Source organism: Amblyraja radiata, chromosome 17 (assembly GCF_010909765.2).
Source record: "Amblyraja radiata isolate CabotCenter1 chromosome 17, sAmbRad1.1.pri, whole genome shotgun sequence".
NCBI classification, from domain to species: domain Eukaryota; kingdom Metazoa; phylum Chordata; class Chondrichthyes; order Rajiformes; family Rajidae; genus Amblyraja; species Amblyraja radiata.
The window spans coordinates 41255406-41272966 of record NC_045972.1 but is presented as its reverse complement, the minus strand read 5'-3'; the positions used below and the strand labels follow the sequence as shown (position 1 = coordinate 41272966).

General features: G+C 42.0%; 1 protein-coding gene across 2 annotated transcripts in view; it reads left to right on the top strand.

The window, feature by feature from the left end:
• Positions 1-641: 641 nt before the first annotated feature.
• slc12a4 (solute carrier family 12 member 4) overlaps positions 642-17561 on the top strand; it is a 77035-nt gene continuing 60115 nt past the window's right edge. The window contains exon 1 of one of the 2 annotated variants that reach the window (XM_033036310.1): positions 642-1026. In XM_033036310.1, coding sequence (XP_032892201.1) covers positions 861-1026 — 166 coding nt within the window. In that variant the 5' untranslated portion in view covers positions 642-860. Of the gene's footprint in view, positions 1027-12377; positions 12606-17561 lie in introns of those variants that run through there. The other variant, XM_033036311.1, reaches the window with a different exon arrangement.

The window sequence follows — 17561 nt, the reverse complement described above, 5'->3', positions numbered from 1 at the left end:
GGCCCACTGCAGACTGCAGGAGTACGTGCTAAGGGACTCGCTGAAGCTTGGTGCAGCCAACGCCAAGGCTCGGTGGGGGAGGGCCACAGTCTAGGGTCCTTCCGCTGCTGGACATGGGGGGCACAGTATGGTGGAGACGCCCCTCAAATTAAATTAAGGGAAGGTATCCCACACCAGGGGGCCACATGAGTGGCACAGGTGGGGGACATCTTTTGTGGAACTTGAAATGTCAGATGGAAATTTTCGCACTGTGTACACATTGTATATATTTATTACTTGAACAGGGGCCACAGAGTGGCACTGGTGGGGGACTGTTTGGTGAAATTTGACAAATGTAAAAAATTGTACTGGAAAAAGTTTGTATAGTCTCCGAAAATGTCGGATGAATTTTGTTTTGAATGGTTCAGAAATTGTATATATTTACCAATTGAATAAAGTATATTTTGAAATAAAAAAAAAAAAAAAAAAAAAAAATTGGATTGTGGAAAATGTAGTCCTTCGACTGGCAGGGGCAGCTCACGGTGCGGTTCTGGTGTGTTGCATTGTGGGAAATGTAGTCCCTATGAACGACCTGGTGCAGCCAAGTCTCTAGGTGGGACTACAGCACCCAGAGTCCCTTTCGGAATCTGCGCATGCGCGTTGGCCGCAGGTATCAGCCGCTGGTGACGGGGGAGGGGAAGGAGGAAGGAAAATGGCCGCTGGATGCTCGGTCTCTCAACTCGTCACTAATGGAAACGGGAGGGCTAACTGACGTGGACGGGGAGGGGCGGGAATAACCGCCAGAGTGAAGATGATGGAGGAAGGCGAGGGTAGTTGTTGGGGGGTTGAGTTTGAGTGTCAGCTTTGACTCCACATGCAGGATGTCAAGGGGCAGGTTCATCATTACCTTCATTAAGGGGAAAGGCAGAAGAGGCAAGGATGGGGAAGCCTGCGAGGAAAGGAAGCAGGACTCCTGTAACGTTGGAGAAGAACTTGAAAGAGCTGAGACTTCCACCTCGAGCAGAGCAATAATCTTCAGTGGATCAGGTGGGCTGTTCTAGGGATGTTTATGCCAATAAACAAGTACATCTTGGACAACCTGACTTTTACTACCTTGGCTTGGGTACCAGCCTTGCCCCTGATAGCAGGCTTGGACAACTATGAACACTTGAAGAGTTCTCAGCACTGGCAGAGTTCTCAACACTTGTACAAGTACATGGATAGGGAAGGTTTCAAGGGATTTGGGCAAAACTCAGGTTTGCCATTGTGGGTTCAGACTTTCACTCCATAGTCTTGAGCATACAACTTGTATTGTATAGTGTACATGGTCAGATTCTCCTCCCTTGGCAGACATGTTAAATTGTAGACCCTTCAAATAAAGTTATTTGATTTCATTGTGTTGCTTTGGAGGTGAATGGGTGACCTGGACAATTTTTTCACTCGACTAATATTGCTTATATTAGATCATTTCACAGCATGATAGGCCAACAGTGCTCTGCTATTAAAGAGAATGCTGCCTGTCCCGCTGAGTTACTCCAGCATTTTGTGTCTACAGTTTAAACCAGCATCTGCAGTTCCTTCCTACACGCTCTCTGTTATTTAAAATGTGAAATCAGAACAACTTCTGGCCACCCTGTACACGGTTTAGCGTTGACGTTTGGAATCTATTAGCCCGAAATGCAGTCACCTGCCCAAATGTTCTACAGGTAGTGTGAGCCAGAGGTAAGACTGTGGGCCAAATGTGTAGGAAAGAACTGCAGATGCTGGTTTAAATCGAAGGTAGACACAAAATGCTGGAATAACTCAGTGGGTCGGGCAGCATCTCTGGAGAGAAGGAATGCGTCATGTTGCGGGTCAAGACCCTTCATCAGACAGAATGCTGGAAGGCCAAATCCTGAAAACTGATTTGTGTAGATAGATTCTTGATGGCTCTCATGGATGTAGTGGACCAACGGATATGCTTCCATGCTGCCTGATGCATCTTTTAGTTTTTAACTCAGTTTTTTCTCATTCTCTAAATGCTTCCCGGTCATCTAAGCATTTCTAGCATTCTCTTTATTTCAAATTTACACAAATCCTATGTTCTGCATCTTATAGTTCAAGTACTTTTCTTCTCTGTTGAATGCCCCCAATTATCTCCTTCCCATCAGAAATAACAGTTATATTAACAAGCATGTATCACCCTCGCTCAGATAGTATTAATAGCATTTGTGTCACCTGGTCAATTTTGGTGTCCACCCTATTGCATTCATTTTCCTCTGTATACCCTCTGCCCTTCTAAAAATTTTAACAAGGTCAAATTCTCTTTTCTTCTGTTTTGGTGGAATGTCAACCTAAAATATTAACTCTGCTTCTCTCTCCATTGATGATGCCTGATCTTTTGATTGTCTGAAATGTTTTCTGTTTTTATATTTTTATTACCACATTAATTTTAAAGGACCTAAAGCTGTTTTGGAGATGTGGTTTAATGAATCAGATTTAAAATATGGCTTAAATACTTGGATCATACCTCTGACTTTTATGACAATAATAATAATAATAATAATAATAATAATAATAAATTTTATTTATGGGCGCCTTTCAAGAGTCTCAAGGACACCTTACAAAAATTTAGCAGGTAGAGGAAAAACATGTAAGGGGAATGAAATAAATAGTAGAGACATGACTAGTACACAAAGTAAAGACAGAATACAATTTAAAACACAATATGAGGCAATTAATGCACAGATGAAAAGGGAGGGGGACGTGGGGCTAAGGATAGGCAGAGGTGAAGAGATGGGTCTTGAGGCGGGACTGGAAGATGGTGAGAGACACGGAATTGCGGATCAGTTGGGGGAGGGAGTTCCAGAGCCTGGGAGCTGCCCTGGAGAAGGCTCTGTCCCCAAAACTGCGGAGGTTGGACTTGTGGATGGAGAGGAGACCGGCTGATGTGGATCTGAGGGACCGTGAGAGTTGGTAGGGGGAGAGGAGGTCAGTGAGATATGGGGGGGCCAGATGGTGGAGGGCTTTGTAGGTGAGGATCAGGATTTTATAGGTGATCCGGTGGGAGATGGGAAGCCAGTGAAGTTGTTTGAGGACTGGAGTGATGTGATGCCAGGATTTGGTGTGGGTGATGAGTCGGGCGGCTGCGTTCTGGACCAGTTGGAGTCGGTTGATGTAGGTGATGCCAAGGAGAAGTGAGTTGCAATAGTCCAGTCGGGAGGAGATGAAGGCATGGATGAGTCTTTCAGCAGCAGGAGGTGTGAGAGAGGGTGTGAGTTTGGCGATGTTGCGGAGATGAAAGAAGGAGGTTTTAATGACATGGCGGATGTGAGGCTCAAGGGAGAGGGTGGAATCAAAGATCATGCCAAGGTTGCTTGGGAGATGGGGAGACAGTGGTGCCGTCGATGGTGAGAGTGGGGTTATTGATTTTGCTGAGTGTGGCTTTGGAGCCTATGAGGAGGAATTCTGTCTTATCGCTGTTGAGTTTGAGGAAGTTATGTTGCATCCAGGTTTTTATAGCTGACAAACAGGAGTTGATATGGGAGAGGGGGGGGTTGTGGGTGGATTTGGTGCCGAGGTAGATCTGGGTGTCATCGGCGTAACAGTGGAAGTCCAGGTTGAAGTGGCGGAGTATCTGACCAAGGGGGAGGATGTAGATGATGAAGAGGAGGGGGCCGAGTACGGAGCCTTGGGGAACGCCTTGAGTGACTGTGGCTGTAGCAGAGGTGTGGTTGCGGAGAGAGATGAAGTGGGATCTGTTGGAAAGGTAGGAACGGAGCCAGCTGAATGCAGAGCCTTCAATGCCGAGGTCTTTGAGTCTGGTGAGCAGGATGTTGTGGTTCACTGTATCGAAGGCTGCGCTCAGGTCGAGGAGGATGAGGATGTTGAGGGAACCAGTGTCAGCAGAGGTGAGGAGGTCGTTGAGGACTTTGAGGAGAGCAGTTTCTGTACTATGGAGCGGGCGAAAGCCAGATTGGAGGGGTTCAAGTAGGTTATACGCAAGGAGGTGGGAATGAAGTTGCGACGCAACAATACGCTCCAGGGTTTTTGAAAGAAAGGGGAGGTTTGAGATTGGGCGATAGTTAATGAGAGAGGAGGGATCAAGACCAGGTTTCTTTAAGATTGGTGTGACAGCAGCAGTTTTGAAAGCGGAGGGGACAATTCCTTGGGACAATGAGGAGTTGAAGAGATTTGTGAGGTAGGGGCAGAGAACGGTGAGGCAGGACAATAAGTGTGGTTCACTTGAAATTGTTGATTACAGCACCATACCTTGTGGGTGGGAGTTTGTGTATTGGTGACAAAATAACATGATTCTAAGATTCAACTCCTCTTGCATTTGTATAAACTCTGTACAAATATAAAGGCGATGTGCCATAACTATTGAATTTTCGAATTACTAGTTTCATTAAAGAATGTATAAGAAAGAACTGCAGATGCTGGAAAAATCGAAGGTAGACATAAAAACTGGAGAAACTCAGCGGGTGAGGCAGCATCTATGGAGCGAAGGAATCGTCCGCATTTTGGGTCGAGATCCTTCTTCAGACATTCCTTCGCTCCATAGATGCTGCCTCACCTGCTGAGTTTCTCCAGTTTCATTAAAGAGTTGACTGCCACCAGTTTCATGTGTAACAGCTGTTATCGACTTCAATATTCTACTAAACATGCATATAATTAAAACTCTTAGTTTGCTTTATCTCAAGTTGAAATTAACAATGTCTTTATAGAATTGTTGACTGAAGAAAATGTGATAAAGTTCTGAGTATGAACAGCAGAGGGCCACAGCTATGTTTTATTGGATAAATGCAAAAGCAGTTCATTTTACTGTATTGACCACAATCGGGCAACATGTTTTAGGAACTGCACAAGTATAGATCAGAACAAACATTAGAGTACTTGTAGTCACTAGATCCAACAGGAAAAACTGATTGCTCATTCCATAACTCTTACTACTGTGTTATTTCATGCCTTCAGATGTTCAATCTTGTTAGAGATTTAAAAAAAAACAGATTTTCTGCCTCTTTTGGTTTTGTGCCTCTTTTCGTTTTGTTTAACAAACCCCTTTAAAAAGGGATTGAGTGATATAGGGTGTAGGTGGTAAGTTTCCTGAACTGGAAGATCAGTCATGACTGTGTTGAATGCAGCGTAGGTTCACCAGGTTAATGGCGGGACTGACGTATGATGAAAGAATGGGTCGACTGGGCTTGTATTCGCTGGAATTTAGAAGAATGCGAGGGGATCTTATAGAAAAATATAAAATTCTTAGAGGATTGGATAGGGTAGATGCAGGAAAAATGTTCCCGATGTTAGGGTAATCGAGAACCAGGGGGTCACAGTTTAAGAATAAGGGGTAGGCCATTTAGGACTGAGATGAGGAAAAACGTTTTCACCCAGAGAGTTGTGAATCTATGGAATTCTCTGCCACAGAAGGCAATGGAGGCCAATTCACTGGATGTTTTCAAGAGAGAGTTATATTTAGCTCTTGAGGCTATGGGGAATCAAGGGATAAGGAGGAAAAAGCCGGAACGGGGTACTAATTTTGGATGATTAGCCTTGATCATATTGAATGGCGGTGCTGGCTCGAAGGGCCAAATGGCCTACTCCTGCACCTATTTTCTATGTTTTTATAAAGGGTTGTATAATGTACCCCTGTCTATTATTATCTATATTTCTATGAAACCAATTATAAATTCCTTTAATTTAAATTTTATACAAATGAAATTCTCTTGCTTGTTTTTTCTAAGTCACATTCTTTTCAAGATAGTTTTACCTTTTTAAGTATAAGATAATTTAGCCCCAGATAATGTTCCAATTAAATTCTGCACCATTTTTGTTTTCTGACATGTGGAAGTCATTTAAAAACTAGTCGGTTGAGGTTTAGAACCGGCATGTTCCAGTGAGGAGGAGGGACAAAGATGGAAAAGTAAGGGAACCTCAGATGACTAAAGGGGTTGTAAATTTAGTCAAAAAGTAAAAAGGAGTGCATGCAAGGTTTAAGAGGATGAAATCAGACCAGACCTTTGAGTAATATAAAGAAAGGAGGAACAAACGGAAGTGGGCTGTTAGAATGGCCAAAAGGCATGGCTTTGGGGAGTCGAATTAAAGAAAATCCCAAAGCATTTTAGAAACAAGGGGGTTACCAGGGGGAAAGTAGGACCGATGAAGGCAATTTGTGCCTGCAGTGTGGGGTTTTAGGTGAAATACTAAACAAGTACTTTGCATCTGTTTTCACCAAGGAGAAGGAAGTGGTGGACTTTGCGATCAGTGTAGAGAATACTAATTTGCAAGGCCAGTCTGAGATTAAGAAGGAGAAGGTGTTAGGGCTCTTGAAGAGCATTAAAATTGATAAATCCCCAGGACATGATGGGATTTATCCCAAGTCATTGAGAAAGGCAAGAGAGGAGATTGCTGGAGCCTTGATGAATATCTATGTGTCTTCTCTAGCCATAGGGGAGATCCTGGAGCACTGGAGAGTAGCTAATGTTGAAGGGATGTAGAAGCCGGTGAGCTTCGCCTAATAGGGAAGCTATTGAAGGGGTACTTCTGAATAGAATTTACTCCCATTTGATAGAGAATGGGTTAATTAGGGACTGTCAGAATGGCTTTGTAGAGAGGGCAGGTCATGTCTTGCTAACTTGGTCAAGTTTTATGAGAAGGTGATGAGGGTAGGACGGTGGATGTTGTCGGATGTTGGACTTGGTCGCACGGATTCAGAACTGGCTTACTGAAGACAGGGTTGTTATGGAAGGACAATATTCAGGATGGAGATTTGTGACCAGTCGTGTTCCGCAGGGATCAGTGCTGGAACCTCTGTTGGTTTGTGATATATATGAATGACTTAAATGTAGACGGGTTGGTTTGTAATTTTGCCAATGACACCAAGATTGCTGGGGTTGTGGACTGAGGAAGGCTATCAAGTTATACAGCGGGATGTAGATCAGCTATGGAAATGGTTGAGGAATGGCAGATGGTTTAATCCTAGCAAGTGTGAAGTATACACCTGCCTATTATCTATGTTTCCATTAAACCTAAATTCCTTTATATCACAGAGGCATTTAAATTTTGTATAAATTAAATTATTTTGCCTTTGCATGCTTGTTTTTCTAAGTCGCTTTCTTTTCAAGATTGTAATACCTTTTCAAGTGCAAGCTAATTATGCCCCGGGTGATGATCCGCAACATTTTTTATTTTCTAGTCACCTGTGATCTTTTTTTTTTTAGCCCATTACGCCTGAGGTTTGTCCTGTTTTTTTAAATTCCAGGCACTGCTGTAGCAGTATATAGATACTTCTGAGAAAATATTTGGTAATGTCATCTGCATCCTGAAGCTATGTGGCCTTTCCTTGCTGTGATGATGATTGAAAATAGTAGAAACCATTGTAGTTGGAAGGCACCAAAATTACTTTTCTACAGTTAATTAATTTAATATTAAACACAGGTGATAATGAGCAATTGTTATTTTTGCCTAGTTGTCTATGGCTATTGAGTATCAAGAATTATAAATAAATTGCAGTTTTAATTGCATGTATTATGTGGAATAAGACAAGCTACAACTTTATTAGGCAGGAGCTCAGGAGGATACACTGCAGGTAATTGTTATCAGTAAGTCTACATCTGACATGTGGGAGTTGTTTAAAGACCAGTTGATTGAAGTTCGGAGCCAGCATGATCCAGAGTGGAGGAGGGATAAGGATGGCATAGTAAGGGAACCTTTTAAATTTGTTCAAAAAGAAAGAGTCGGATTGAGGAAAATCCCAATGTTTTTTTTTTAATCAAATGTTCTCAAGAGTTTTAATCACCCAGTACCCGATAGGATTTATCCCAGGATATTGAATGAGGCAAGAGAGGAGATTGCGTGAGCCTTCACTAAGAACTTTACTTCTTCTCTAGCCACTGGCGAGGTCCCAGATGACTGAAGAGTAGCTCATGGTGTTCCTTTATTTAAGAAGGGAATGATAGGCCAGTGAGCCTTGCTTCAGTAGTAGTGAAACTATTGGAAAGGATTGTTTAGGATATGATTTATTTCCATTTGTAAGAGAATGGATCAATTAAGAACAGTCAGCATGGCTTTGTAGATGTGGCCCTTGTGGCTAAGGGGATCAGAGGGTATGGAGAGAAGGCAGGTACGGGATACTGAGTTGGATGATCAGCCATGATCATATTGAATGGCAGTGCAGGCTCGAAGGGCCGAATGGCCTACTCCTGCACCTAATTTCAATGTTTCTATGTACTTGACAGATCATGTCTTCCTAACTTGATCGAGTTTTTTGAGGAGGTGATGAAAGTGGCTGATGAGGTTAGGGTGGTGCACTTGTCTACATGGATTTAAAGTCCTCCATGGTACGCTGATCCAGAAGATTACAATGCACTCCAAAGCGATCTATATCTATACAAGGCAATAACAGTGACTTGGTTGCATGGATTCAGAACTGGCTTACTGATAGAAGAGAGAGGAATGTGGTGGAAGGACAATATTCAGGCTGGAATTATGTCACGGGTGGACTTGCACAAGGATCTGTTCTGGGAGCTCTATTGTTTGTGATATATATATATATATATATATATATATATATATATATATATATATATATATATATATATATAAACAACTTGGGCGTTAATGTAGATGGATTGGTTAGTTAGTTTGCAGATTACTCCATGATTGTTCGGAGCATGTACTGTGTAGAAGGCTGTCAAGGTATACAGCAGGATATAGATCAGTTACAGAAATGGGTGAAGAAGTGGCAGATGGAGTTTACTTTGTGCATGTGTGAGGTATTGTACTTTGGGAGGTCAAATATAAGGGGAAATTATACAATTACTATAATGGCATGACCCTTAACAGCAGTGTTATACAGAGGAATCTTGAGTTCAAGTCCAGAAGTCCCTGAAAGTGGCAGTACAAGTAGATGGAATGGTAAAGAATGCATATATGGCATGGTTGCTTTCGTAGTTCAGGGCATTGAGTATAAGAATCAGGAATTGACAATGCAACTTTACAGAACTGGTTAGGATTGGTTATTCTCATCATTATCCCATTGTACATGCTCATTAATTATGGTTACCAGAATGATATTCATGACACAAGTAACTTGAACAGGAAAGGTGAAGAGATGATTGCAAACCAAATGCTTAACAACTTTCTTACTGGGATATACTAACCAGTCATTGAGAAAAGTAAATATTGCATAAGATTGTAAACCTTAAAAATAGAGTTTTATTTCAGTAGGATGGAAGTTTCAAGGCTACTATAATTACTCAAGATTCAGGTTTAAATTGTTGACAGTTCACTAACATTTTTCTTTCTTTGAAAAATACTACAAGTTTTTGTTGTCTGTGAGGTTTGATGTTGGTTCACTGTTGTGCAAACTTGCATAATTCCAGTTAATCTTTTCCTGAGGCTGAAACTGTTTGCATTCTCGTTAATTTAATAGTATATCATTGTCTTGGTACATTCTGTTCTTTAATGCTAGTAGGTGATAAAGCTGTGTTTCCTAAATGTTTATTCAGTAATTACTTGAATTTTGATTTTTAAAAGCTAATCTGCAAATGGAATGCTCTTTTTTTCATTTGTTAGAAAATATACGATCAAACTTTTTGATCATTGTTCCAGTGTTCATTTTTTGAGGGGTGTGCATGGGAGGCATCGTGGCCAAAACTCTGGGTTTATCTAATATAGTCCATGATGTACCTTCAGAAGAACAGTGTAGGGTACACTATGTCTCAAAATGCTGCATTACTTAACTTACAAAGGATACTGTTGAATTTTAAAGATCCTTTTCAGAATAAGATAGCATGGCTAAATTATTTTCATTTACACAAACATCTCTTGCAACCTGTGCCCATTATTTTCAAAAGAACAATTATTTGCTGATTAGAATTTAATCAGGGAAATTATGATCCATTTGACACTTCCCTTTCTGTATTTCTCCATGTCCATCCCAAGCAATGGGTTAGCCCAGACCTGGGGCTCTGCACCTCCATTTGAAACTGGGTCCTTGACTACCTCAGCGGCAGACTTCAAACAGTGTGGATCAGTTGCAACATCTCATTGACCATCACACACAGGTGCACTTCAAGGCTGCATGTTTAGCTTCCTGCTCTACTTTCTTTATACCCATGACAACTTTCTCTATACCCATGACTCCAAAGCGATCTATACATTTGCCGACAACAACACTGTGGTTGGCGGAATCACCTGTGGTGATGAGTCGGTGTACAAGGTGAAGACAGAACGCCTAGTCGAGTACTACTGCCTCAACGATCTCCCCGCTCGATATCAAGACCAAGGAACTAGTTGTGTCCGAAGGAACTGCAGATGCTAGCTTACACCGACCGTCTGGAGAAGGGTTCCGACCTGAAACATCACCTCTCTCTTTTCACCAGAAATGCTGCCTGACTCGCTGAATTACTCCAGCATTCCTTCTATCCAAGGAACTATTTACTGACCTCAGAAAGGGGAAGTCAGGATACCATATGCCAGTGTTCATTTGTGGGGCAATGATGCAGAAAGTTAGCAGCTTCAAATTTCTGGGCCTAAATAGCTCAGATGACCTTTCCTAATCCCAGCACATAGTGATAATATGAAAACAGCGCACCTGTGACTCTACTTTCTTAGCGATTCAAAGATATTTGGCATGCCTCTGAATACTCTCACCAAACTTCTACAGATGCATTGTAGAAAGTACCCTGTTTGCTTCATGGCCCTGTATGGTAATTTCAATGCACAAGAATGCAAGCGGCTGCAGAAAGTAGTTGTCTCAATTTTCTTATCCGGGGCAGTGCCACCCCCTCCATAAAAAGCATCTGCATGAGATACCACCTCAAGAAGACAGCATCTGCCATCAAAAATGCCATCTCCTTGCTGCTCCCATTGAGCAGGAGGTACAGAATCCAGAAGTCACCAGTAAATTGGGAATAATTATCTTCCTCCAAATATCAGGTTCTTGTACCAATCTGCACGGACCTAATCCTATCTCGACAATAAAATACTACAGAATCACTGCCAGATATTTGGGTTTTTTCTAACTATGATTAGTGTGAATGCGTTAATTTCATTATGCATAGTCTATTTTTTATAAAATTTGATGTAATTTATGTATGATTTGTATTTTTGTGTTTGTCAGGGCCAGTGCTTATAGCTGAAAGTTAGATTTTCATTGTACGTATAACTCATGGAACTAGCGCATATCACAATGAACTTGACTTGACAAATGTGCATTATAAATCTACGAATACCACAGCGAATTTACTACTTCCTCCCACCCAGCCTCTGTTCAGATGCTGAGTATAAAATCATAATTGTAAGCATCCATAGACAAGGATAAGAGCTTTAAAATGGAAGAATTGCTGGACTGACAGCCAGTGTAGTTTAGGAAGCATAGGGGTGAAGGGTGAAAGAAACTGCATGGATTAGGTCACAAACATCAGTTTTAGATGCCCTCAAGTTTACAAAGAATAATAAAGTTACCCTAGGAATGCATTGGTATAGTCATGTCCAGAGCTGGTAAAATACATGAAGGTTTTCAGAGATTAATCTGAGGCAGATAATGGGATATGCAAGTGGTGCCATTAAGCACACCTTATCAACACAATGTATTGGGAACTACTGGTAGAGGAGCACAGGGCCTGTCCAACAGGGTGTGATATGGCTATCCCAAACTCAGTACTCATTGTGTGAGTTCATAAGGTCGAGTACATGGTCAATAACAAAATGATTCAGCAGAGACTGAAATGACACTGTTGAGCACAGAGTGTATTTGAGAGTTGGCTGTTAAATTGCTGTTGTGTAAGTGGGTGGTAGAAGAATTGGAAGGAGTTGATGGGGATATTAGAGGGAGTAGATTATAGAAAAGAGAGGGATCGCTCACAGAGAACTCCTACAGACTTCATGGGATGAATGTGTTGTAAGGAAATGTGAAATATCTATTTCAATGGTCTCTGTACACGCTTATGACCAAATATAAAAGTTTGGATTCAAACTCCTTTGTTTCTAGGGAGCTGTTGCTAACAAACTAATATTACCAATTAGTTGATGAGGAAAATATTTGGCACTGTAAACTAAACAAAGTTGTATATGCAAGCTATTAATTTCAGTTAAAATGTTATCTATTGTTAATCAAAGTATTATGCTGTTTTCTTGGCAATTTTAAAAAGATCTAATTTTAATTTGTTTATTTATAAGGCATTGTCTATGATTTTTTTTTTTTTCTCAATATTACTTTCAAATAAATGTTTCTATATTTTTGTTCTATTTTATCTTTACTTTTGTATTCTATAAACTTCCTAGAAGTTAGGCTTGGGAGTTGGGTGGGCTGTGGGGCGAAGATGAAGATTCTGTTTCCATTGCTTTGAGCAGTTTACTGAGATCCCTAGTTCTGGCTTTGGGTGGAGTTCCAGACTGCAGTTCTTTCCTCCCAGAGGAAGTGAGCACATAGTGTTGGAATGCAACCTCAGCAAAGGAGTCCCAGCTCTTCAGCTCGGGTAAAAAGAAGACAGACTGACTGTGGAAAATGCATCAATTTACTGTGGTGCCAGTAGACGAACAGCACCCTTCAGATTATGATGCTTTGGAAGGAGTAGCTTGGGTTGATTACAGAGAGAGAAGGCATTGTTCACAAGATCCAAATGATACAGTGAGCTCTGATGGTAAGTAGTAAATAAACATTCTAAAGTTTCTCGTCAGCCGCTGCTTCTCTCTCTCTCTCTCTCTCTCTCTCTCTCTCTCTCTCTTTATTACGTTCTGGTCTCATCCCTTCTCCCCGCCCTTCAATCTCCAAACTTTCTATAAAAATATTGATGTAGTATGTAATCTAATGTCCTGAATAACAATTTCTTCTAACAATTAGGAACTGGTCTCTATAATTTTGGAAGTAGATTTGGGTTTAATATTGTGTGGCTTGCAGTACATGCAGACCTGGTACAATGGTGAGGTCACAACAGGCTGCTTTCTAACGTGAGTGGAATGTGAAATGAGAAGTTGAGATGGAATCTTGTTTTAAACAAAGTCAGTCTACTGAAAATAATATTTGTTTAACTATTGCTGTAAGTTGGGTGTTATTTTTAAACTTGGTCCCTTCCTGTTAATTTATCTTTGTACACAAAAAAGAGCATTTTACTTCGGAGTCACGTGAGTGACTACGTGAAGAACCCCGCCAGGACGCATGCGTGTCATATCGCTACACGCATTGCGAAACGTCAGGCAGGGTGGAACGACGTTCCCCCGCAGCGGCAGTTTTAAAAAGCCGGAACCAACAGGTAAGAGTTACTCTGCGGTCTTTTTGTGTGTTTCCTATACCAACTTACAGGTGGGAAGCATGAACAAGTCTAAGAAAGCAACAAGGGCTGCGACAAAGCTGGTGGGGGATGACCGCGGAGTAGCGGGCAGCCAGCAGCGGCCAGCGGCACTTGAATCACCGATAATGGGATCAGCTGTGCCCGATGTCGCCTCCGCACCGGCCAGATCCACTCCGCGGCCGGGCGGTAAGGCAAGACAAAAAACTAACAAAGTCGTGGACTCAGAGGAGTCCGACTTTGAGCAACCGCGGGCGGCCAGCGACCGTGAGTGCTGGAGCCGGATGGAGCGGTGTGTGGAGCATTTGCTCCAACGTGACAGGCTCCGGGAGATGGAGTCGAGTCACTGTGGGCTCTATGGGAAAACCCACAGCAGCACCTCTTGTAGGGCTGCACAATGCTTCTCCCTCATCAGAGGGGAGCACTGGGGGTCAGTACTGGGCTGATCCTGAAGAGAGGTTCGCAGAAGAAAAATCAAGTGTGCAGGGGATGCAGGAACTAGAAAATCTGCTGGACATGGTGTCCAACTTCATACAGCCAGACCAGACTGGCCAAAACCTGGAGCAAAAGCTTGCTGCCAGTATAGACTATATGTCTTTTAATCAGCTACAAGAACAGGCTGTATTGGACACCACGTCAAGACACCTGGCACCGGGCAACTGTATATCCCTGAATGTTCCAGTAGTCAATACTTGTATATGGAAACATATTGGAATAGTAGTTAGAGGCATGGATGTCAAACTCCAAAAGGTATTAAAACTCCTAACAGCACGGATAACAGCATTCGCCCGCACAGTGGATGAGAAAGACATGTCCCAGGACCAACAGGATGCACTGGCATTGCTTTGCAACACTCAATACGAGATAAATAGCATCAGGAAGAATGCCATCTGACCCACTTTAAATCCGAAATTCGCGGGTCTGTGCAAACCTGGGAACATAAAACCACCAATACTACTATTTGGAGGTAACCTATCGAAGCAAGTCAAGGAGCTCGATGAGGAAGCAAAAACCCTGGGACTCATAAAAGGGACTTCATCAAAAACCCACTACAACCACAGACAGCATCCCTACGCACCCACCAGTAGAACAAGACCGACTGGTGAAAGCTGGAAGGTCCGGTACACCAAACATGAGTCTTTTTTAGGCCATGGCCCAGGCCGGCCTTCTAGGAAGATACGCGAACCTCCAACATCAACCAAACCACAAACCCAGACACCACCGCCTCAACATCAATGAAGGATTTACAAAAAGAAGTAAACCTGCCACTGGTAACTATGGAGGTAGGTGGGTCTGGTTCCCTACAAAATACAGGGAGCATGGAGGTTGGGGGGAGATTACACTCCTTTCTGGATGCATGGAGCATGTTAACTACCGATACTTATATTTTAAGCAGTATCCAGGGATATACAATAGAATTTATACACAAGTACAGCCCTCCAGTTCAACATATACCGAACCGAATGTTCGTACTTTCTGGTAAAGAGAAATCAGAAGCGCATGCTGAACTGGAGCGGCTTTACCCAAAAGGTGTAATTGAAAAATCCCAACACGAACCGCTAGAATTCGTGTCCAATATATTTACCAAAAACAAAAAAGATGGTCGTTGTCGCATCATCATAGATCTGACCAAATTGAATACATTTGTACAATATATTCATTTAAAAATTGAAACCTTTGTTACTGCTAAACAATTGATTTCCAAAGGTTACTTCATGGCTAGCATCGATTTAAAAGATGCTTACTATTCAGTGCCTATACGAGGTGACCACAGATGTTTCTTAAAATTCAACTGGATGGGACAGTAGTGGCAGTATAGAGCGCTGCCAAATGGGTAAACATCAGCCCCCAGACTGTTCACAAAAATTTTGAAACCAGCCCTAGCGTTTCTACGGAAACGAAAACACATGGTTATGGCATATCTAGATGACATACTTATTGTGGGCAAAACTTTGGAATTGGCCAAACAAACTGTAACAGCCACAAAACAGTTATTTGAAAAACTGGGGTTTATTATCCATCCAGTTAAATCTAAATTAACGCCTTCCACTACAATAGACTATTTGGGGTTCACCATTGACTCAGTTCACATGTCGGTGACTTTGCCAAAGGGAAAGGCTATAGACTTAATAGAGGCTTGCAATAACCTCATTGACATCAGTAAACCATCCATCAGATTGGTAGCAAAAGTAATTGGCAAAATGGTGGCTGCCTTTCCAGCCACACAATTTGGACCTTTACATTACCAAAATTTACAGAGAGCAAAAATACAAGCACTCAAAATCAATGCTGGTCATTTTGACAGACCAATGATGCTACCAATCAAAGCTATAATGGAACTAAAATGGTGGATAGATAACTTTTGGCTTTGTTTCAATCCAATCATTATCAGCAACCCTTCAATGGTGCTACAAACAGATGCCAGTGCACATGGTTGGGGTGCCACCAATTCCATCTCCAGCTGTGGAGGTAGATGGACTGCTCAGGAGGCATCATTATTACTCACACTGGGCATAAACTACCTGGAAATGTTTGGCGCATTCTATGGCCTAAAGTCATATTGTACTGGGTCATATCACCAGCATGTTAGACTACAGATTGACAATACCACCGTGGTAGCATATATCAACCACATGGGTGGAAACAAATCGACATCATGTGACAATCTGGCTAATACAATTTGGCAGTGGTGTATCCAGAGAGATATTTGGATATCAGCTACTTACCTACCAGGTAAACTAAATTTAGTGGCAGACACCAGGTCACGCAAATTTAATGAAAACACCGAATGGATGTTGAATAAAAAAGTATTTGCTGATATTACAGCACGATATGGAACACCAGATATCGATCTATTCGCATCCAGGCTTAATCACCAGTTATCAAATTATGTTTCATGGGAACCAGACCCTGGGGCAGCGGCGACAGATGCATTTTCACTGCATGGGGGGGAAATTGTTTATTTATGCATTCCCTCCTTTCTGCCTCATCAGTCGGGTATTAAGGAAAATACAGCAGGACTCTGCGTCTGGTATTTTGGTAGTACCTGATTGGCCTACTCAACCATGGTTCCCAGTGATACTGAACATGGTATTAGAACCATGTATCACCATCCCGAATAGACCAGACTTGTTGGTTCATCCCGTAACAAGGGATAGCCACCCATGCCATAACTATTTGAATTTATTAATTTGTAGAGTTTAAAAATACCTCTACTACAGCTGGGACTGACGGACCGAACAGTGAACATGATTTCGGCGGGCCACAGACAGTCCACCAAAAAACAGTGTCTGGTCTATATCAGGAAGTGGGAGATGTATTGTAACAAAAACAGCATCACCTACAGAGATATGAACATCCCGTCTGTTCTGGAATACCTGGCAGGCCTCCATTATGATGAGGGGCTCAGTTATAGCGCCATCAACTGCGCCAGAAGTGCCTTATCAACTTATCTATGGCAAGGAACAGAGCGGCACTCTGTTGGAACTCACCCACTGGTAACAAAACTTATGAGGGGAATTTTTAATACCAATCCCCCAAGAACCAGGTACTCCCAAATATGGGATGTGAGTATTGTCCTGAAGATGCTCAGGAATTGGTCTCCAGCAACAGCTCTGTCCCTACATAGACTGACATTAAAAACAGTCATGCTAATGGCATTGGTCACGGCACAAAGGGTACAGTCATTACATAAATTAAGACTGGACAACATGACTTCTTCATCTGAAAATATTACGTTTCATATTTATGAATTAGTGAAGCAGAACAGACAGGGATCAGCGGGCCTCAATATAGAATTTAGGTCTTACCCAACAGATGATCGTCTCTGTATAGTAAGACATTTGTCGTTATACATGGAGAAAACGAAAATCATCAGAGGCAATGAGAAGGCACTTTTAGTCAGCCATAAGCAACAACACAAAAAAGTGACGGTCCAGACCATCTCAAGATGGCTGAAACAGGTTCTAACACAGGCTGGGGTGGATACTAATATTTTTAAATCTCATTCCACCAGGGCTGCAGCTACATCGGCAGCAATGCTGTTGGATGTACCAATGGACCAAATCCTCAAGGCAGCAGGATGGTCAGGGGAAAAAAAAAACCATTCCAACTATTTTATAATAAACCAGTCATGAAACCTGGAATGTTTGCAGAAACGATTTTAAGTTCTGTAATTTAATTTACCTCATAAATAGGGGTTATAATTTGTGTTAATAAATTTCATGGATTTTAATGTCGGATTCATGTCTAAATTATGTTGACACAATTCCTCCTACAGTCATTAAGGCAGATGTGATGCATGGACTCGTT